At 46.6% G+C, this 6,000-nt stretch overlaps 1 protein-coding gene across 1 annotated transcript in view; it reads left to right on the top strand.

Annotated features, from left to right (window-relative positions):
- The first annotated feature begins 1,969 nt into the window (after window positions 1-1,969).
- PEPD (peptidase D) overlaps window positions 1,970-6,000 on the top strand; it is a 133,526-nt gene continuing 129,495 nt past the window's right edge. The window contains exon 1 of the mRNA XM_063334583.1: window positions 1,970-2,075. Within this exon, the coding sequence (XP_063190653.1) occupies window positions 2,032-2,075 (44 nt within the window). The 5' untranslated portion in view covers window positions 1,970-2,031. The remainder of the gene's footprint in view (window positions 2,076-6,000) is intronic.

Genomic DNA, 6,000 nt, shown 5'->3' with positions numbered 1-6,000 from the left:
AAGGTCTACCCCTGCATTATCTTGGTTGCAGAGTCAGATGCAGTGCAGAGAGAATCAGAATTATCTATGTGTGCAATAAAGCTGGTCTTGCTCCCAGTCTGGCTGCTAGTATCATTCCTGTGGCTGGCATTCCAGCTGGCTGCCAGTATAGCCAACTTGCAAATGAGTTTAATTTGCGCGTGGTGCAAAGGGTTCATTATTTGAAGTCCTGAGACAGAAGAACAGGATATTTTAGGTAACAAACAACATCAAATATGTTTGTTTTGGTTTTTTTTTCCTAAGGAATGAAGTCTTATTTTCCGCTGAGATTTAATACAATGCAGGTAGCTCTTCTAAATCAGAAGGGAGCACCACAAGGGGACTGAAAGTGGTAAAATACTTTGCTCCAGTTTACATGAAAAAACTTTTTCAATCTGTATAAACTGAAATAAGATCCTTGAAATTCAACAGCTTATCAATAATAATGTCTAAAATTGGGCTTTATCCATTAATCTCGAGCCAAAAATAAGTATTTGTTCTTTGTCAAGTAGGCAGGCCATGAAAGAAGCTTCCAATTCTTTCATTATATATTTTGGAGTAAAGGTCTCTGACCCTTGGACATAAAACCAGAAAGAGATAGAGGATGACTACGTGACATTTCTTGTTTTCTTCATTTGGACAACTCCTCTCTAGACTTTCTGAAATAACCCTCTCCCTGTGATTACCCTGCAGCTTTCACACACCACTTCGGAGCCAGCTGTGTGTGAGTAGCTGCAGTTTTTTCCCACCTTCCAGTGGACTACTTGGCCAACCAAAAAAGGGTTTTACTCATGCATGTTTCTTAATAACAGTGCGCTGATTTGTTGTAACAAACATTAACTTCATGATCCACATATTTCATGATCTTCCCCCTGCCTGCTCTTCTCACTGCCCTGCATTCCTCTCTCTTTCCCAAGTGCTCGCTTGGGGTGGAAGCAGATCCTCCAGCTGCATTATCCAAATACTTCATGGTATTGTAATGCTTTGAGATCAGTGCCAGAACAACAGAGAAATGGCATTTTCTCTTGTGAGTGTAGTGATAGGACAAAGGGTAACATTTTAAACTGGAAGAGGGGAGATTTAGATGAGATATGAGGAAGAAATTCTTTACTGTGAGGGTGGTGAGCCCCTGGCCCAGGTTGCCCAGAGAAGCTGTGGCTGCCCCATCCCTGGAGGTGTTCAAGGCCAGGTTGGACGGAGCTTGGAGCAACCTGGGCTGGTGGGAGGTGTCCCTGCCCAGGGCAGGGCGGTGGGACTGGATGATCTTCAAGGTCCCTTCCAACCCAAACGGTTCTGTGACTCTGTAATTGCTCATCAGCAGCAGAGCGAGGACTTGTGCTTTCCTTCCAGGCATGCAGGGCAGTGGTATCTGCGATGAGCTGCCAGCTCAGAACAGTACTTTTATCACTTGTTTTATTGAGGTACAGAATGGCAGAACAACTCATGCAGGTCACAGAACAGAGCTCCTTTCTCTCATTCTTTATCCGGTATTTCATGTTTCTGGGTATTTTCTTTTGCTGCTGTACCGCAGATACTGGCCACGTGAACCCTGGTCTCTTCAGGTAGCTTGCAATTCTGAGGCAAGAACAACTCAACCCGAGCTCTGGAGAAACCTGTGTGAACGGGAGTAAACTTCAGCAGGGCGACGCAAGCCGGAGGGCTGGCACTGGCAGCAGCGGACCATGCCTGGAGGCCGCTCTGAAACACCTTCTCTCTTTCAAAATTCATGCGGGGGTGACGGCAGCACGGCACCTTACGTGGATTTTTTGAGGAACCACTTATTTTGGGGAGCTCTGTGCGTTCCCCGCGCACTCCGCTGCCGAGGAGTGCGGCCCGGCTCCTGCCGGGTCTGGAGGCCTGAGGCGAGCAGCGGCCTGTTGGGCCCTGCCGGGCCCGGTTGCGGGACGGCCGCCCGGTACGGGCGCTGGCCCCAGCTCCCCTGACAGGGCCGCCCCGCCCCGCCCGCCATCGCCTCCCCGCGCCGAGGCGGGGCCGCTGCGGCCCAGCGCTCACATGACGGGCGAAGTCCGGCGAGGCAACATGGCCGCGGCGGCGGGGTAAGCATCGCTCCTCGGCCGCGCTACCGCCGGCGCTCCCCGTTCGACCCGGCACGTCCCCCCCGCCTTCCCCTCGCCGCGGGGGGCGTCCCGGCCGGCGGCATCTCGTTGAGGCGGGCCGGGGGTGGCGGAGGGCGGTGGTTGCCCGGGCGGGCCGGGCCCGGCGGCGGGCCCTGGTGCGGCGGAGGCCGGGCTGCCTGCGCCGGGCAGGGGCTCCCGGAGGCGAGAGCAGGTGTGTCGTGGGAGGGCGAGAGCCGCGGGAGTCCCGCGGCCTCCCCGCTCCCGGGCCCAGCGGGTCGCAGCGCCTCAGCCCCGCCCCGGCGTACCCTTCGAGTTGCGTTAGGTTTGGGAAATCGCGCTTCAGGGTGGCTGCGGAGCGCTTGGCGCAGGGTCTCTCCCGCGCTTTATAGCTAATTCAGTGCTTTACGGAGGTGCCATTGAAAATGCATCAAAACAAGAGGGGAACTTTTTGCAGCCGCCAAAAAGATGTCGCGCTGGGCCTTGGCGCTGGCTCTTCCATGGCCGAGTGGAGGTCGCTCCCCTGCGAGGTCCTCTCCTGCCCCGGTGTCCCCTGCGAGGTCCTCTCCTGCCCCGGTGTCCCCTGCGCAGGGATGCTGCTGCCAAGAGCAGTGGGTACCACATCCACTGGGACGGGACTTGGCGTTTTTGATTTATCTACACGGAGCGCTGAGTTCCCTGTGAAGAAAACATCCAGTTTATGCTTTAAACAGCATTAGTTGCTTTTACTCGCCTCGCTTGTTTCCTTGTGCTGCTGTTAGCGTGGGCCTCTTGCACTTCACATATTTGATGTGGAAACAGCATTAAAAATTGGCTAGACTTCAGGCTGATGTTGATAACTGTTGCCCAAAACAAACAAATAAGTAAGGTCTTGTCAACAAACAAATGATAATTTCTTGAAAAGTAGTTTCAGTGTTTTCTCATCTTTGAAATCTGGATGCTGTCTGTGTGACCTCAGTAGAACAGAACCAGCAGTTGGTCACTTTCCTTCTGAAAACCAGAAGTAGGATAGGTTAACTGAAAAATAGTGGGAAAACCAGAAGTAAAATAGGATTCTTGGTTAGTGTGTTCTGGTGGTTGCATCAAAACAAAACCGAAATATTAGATGGATCATACAATAACAAACTGTAACCTCCCTGCAAATAGAAAACTTCTGCAATAAGTTTTAGAAATCAACAGTTCCAGGCAAAAGAAAAATATCCTTTAAAGAAACAGATGTAGTTTAATGTTCCTAGTTGCGTTTCACTTCCAGTTTAATAAAATAAAAGAGCTGTTGTGAGGGCTCGGGACGAAGTGATTGTAAAAATTGCATGTGACAGCCAGCAGAGAAACCGTCAGCTTCTGTGGGAGGCCTTTACCTGGCTGAGCAATGGCTGAATTCTGGTACCAGAGTAGTGCAAATAAGGAAGCTGAGCTTCACTTGTCCTCTCCTGGTCTTGGAAGTAGCCATTTCTGACACTGACTAATGCTTATTTGCAGAAGCTTGCATAGCTTCAGAGAGGTGTGCACCACAAAGTAGTGCTTCCGTGACATATGCTTCATTATCAAATATATAATTCTACATTAGAGTTTGTGGCTGGAGACACCAGGGTCCTTGCGTTAAGAGAAGAACCAGACCTTGAAGGACCAGCCAATGTATCATACTGATTACATTCCGGTATTCTTGTGTCTTGTGTGGTGTAAACCGGGTGAGGGATTAGAGATCACAGACCAAAATTGAAAGCTTGTAGTTCCCCATTTAGAAAGAATTTGTGGTAGTATTGTTAGGTGGCAAATAACAGGGAGTTTTATGCTGATATCAGTGCATGTGTATTGGCAGGGTTGATAATGCATGTGAGGCAGCTGTATACATGTACCCGCTCAACTTCCCATGAGTGGCATAGTGATGAATTCTATTTAAAACTGAAAAAGTGCTTATAATAATCATGGCATAGACAGGACAGTATGTGCACAGGGGTTTGCAACAGTTGGGCTGGAAGGATTATGGAAAAGAGGAAAAACGGGCCAGTCGTAACCTACTTACCTGCCGTGTATTTCGTAGTAACAGAGCAATGGGCACGGCAGTGACACAGCCTTCTATAAATAGAGACCAAGGCTTCCCCATGAAAAAATGTGCAAGTCTGAAACAATGGTACAGGGACAGATTCTGCTGTCGATGAATATTGTGGCATCAAATTCAAGCAGGGAAAGCAGGATCTGTTATATATAAGGAAGAACCCAGTTTTGCCGTAGGCTTAGGTAAAATACGCATAAGAATCGTCATTTTGCATCAGAATGCATTTCACTCCACTATTAACATCCCAGTAAAAGATGCTCTTAAAGTGGCTTAGTGAGCTACCAGTAGGAATTGCTGCCTGACATCATTATTTCTCCTTGAGTCTCGTTCTGGTTGTCAAAGGTTTTAAGTACAATAAAAGAATTAATAGTAAACGTAATGGAGATGAAAATGTGCATTTGCAGCAGCTTCCTATGAGCCTCCAGGGTGTAGGAACAGGCCTGGGGAAGGAGGGAGGTCAGTCTTTTTTTTTTTTTTTTTTAAATCACAGCAAAAAAAACCAACCCAAACTTGTGAAGCGCATAAAATTACAACAAAGGTGACTCTTTTCCTTCCTTTGAAGCAAAAATATAAGACAGGTTGTGCTACAACCTCTGCTTCTTTTTTGTTTTGTTTTGTTTTGTGTTTTTTTTTTATCAGCAGATACAAAGATCTGAGAGCAACCTATGGCATAAGAGTATCTGATGATGTTCTCTCTTCCCTTTTATACTTGTAATAAGGTGAGCGTATGATTTCCAGGCCTCTGCATGGAGTTACTCCAGGGGGTGATCTCGCTTGGATAACAGCGTTTTCAACCTCTTGCTTATTGATGAGTTGCTGAGCTACAGCTTTGCACCTGAAAAGCCTTGCCCATATTTAGTTTAAGGTTCACTGTCTGATTTAAAACTTTTAGTAGCTTTTGCGTGGATTTTATGAACTTGCTTCATTGTTCCTACAGGCATGAATACCCCAAAACAAAAACTTATGCTGTGCTTCCCCGCCATGCCCTTGTAACGATCACCTGCCCTGGTGCTGGTTTATCAGGTGTGTGGGGGGAAGTCATAAACATAAACATGTGAGTTTTGTGCACCATCAGCTGAACTCCTAGGTGCATAGTCCAAAAATTGGATTAGCAAGAGCAGTCATTCACCTTCTAAAATTACTTATGCTGTTACATCAAGTAGTTATAAACAAGTAAAATAACATATTTTATTAGCTCTTTTATGCTGTGTCTGCAGTAAGAAATTATAGGGTTTACATATCTGATGCTGATAAAGTCTTTCAGGAGGTTACCCTAAGCAGCTATAAATCAAAGGTTACCTTTCAGTTTGCCTATGAAAACTATATAATAATTAAGATGTGGAGCTCTGCTTCTCTAAGGTTATGTCCCTTGTTCGTTTGTTTCTTGTAATTTTAACATAGTAACAATTTAACTGCACCTTTCTGTCGTCCACTCTAGAAGCATATCTGATAGAAAATGACCATCCAGCCCGTCAGTCTCCAATAAGCTGAGAGAAGCTGAGTTGGAGGGGCAAACTGGGGTTAAATCATAGGGTTTTATTGATAAAACAGTGTTTATCTGTAATACTGAAGCTCCAAAGCACAGCTTTGCTATATTAAACATTAAAAAAAAAGGAAATGCTCTTATATTCTTCTCTCCTTATCTGATCTGAAAAAAAATAAAAATCCTACAACAAACTACTGTAGTTCTACTGGTAAAGCTCCAAAATGTGAAGGTATGGACCTATAACAAATGTGAATGAATCAGCAATATATTCTTGTAGCACTTTAAACACCTTAAATAGCGCGCTCTACTTTTCACCTGTGTTCTCCCAGTTGCGGCTGTGTTGAGTACCATCGCGGGGAAGCTCT

Source organism: Chroicocephalus ridibundus, chromosome 4 (assembly GCF_963924245.1).
Source record: "Chroicocephalus ridibundus chromosome 4, bChrRid1.1, whole genome shotgun sequence".
Lineage (NCBI taxonomy): Eukaryota > Metazoa > Chordata > Aves > Charadriiformes > Laridae > Chroicocephalus > Chroicocephalus ridibundus.
The sequence above is the reverse complement of the archived record's forward strand: the minus strand, read 5'-3'. Positions and strand labels throughout refer to the sequence as shown.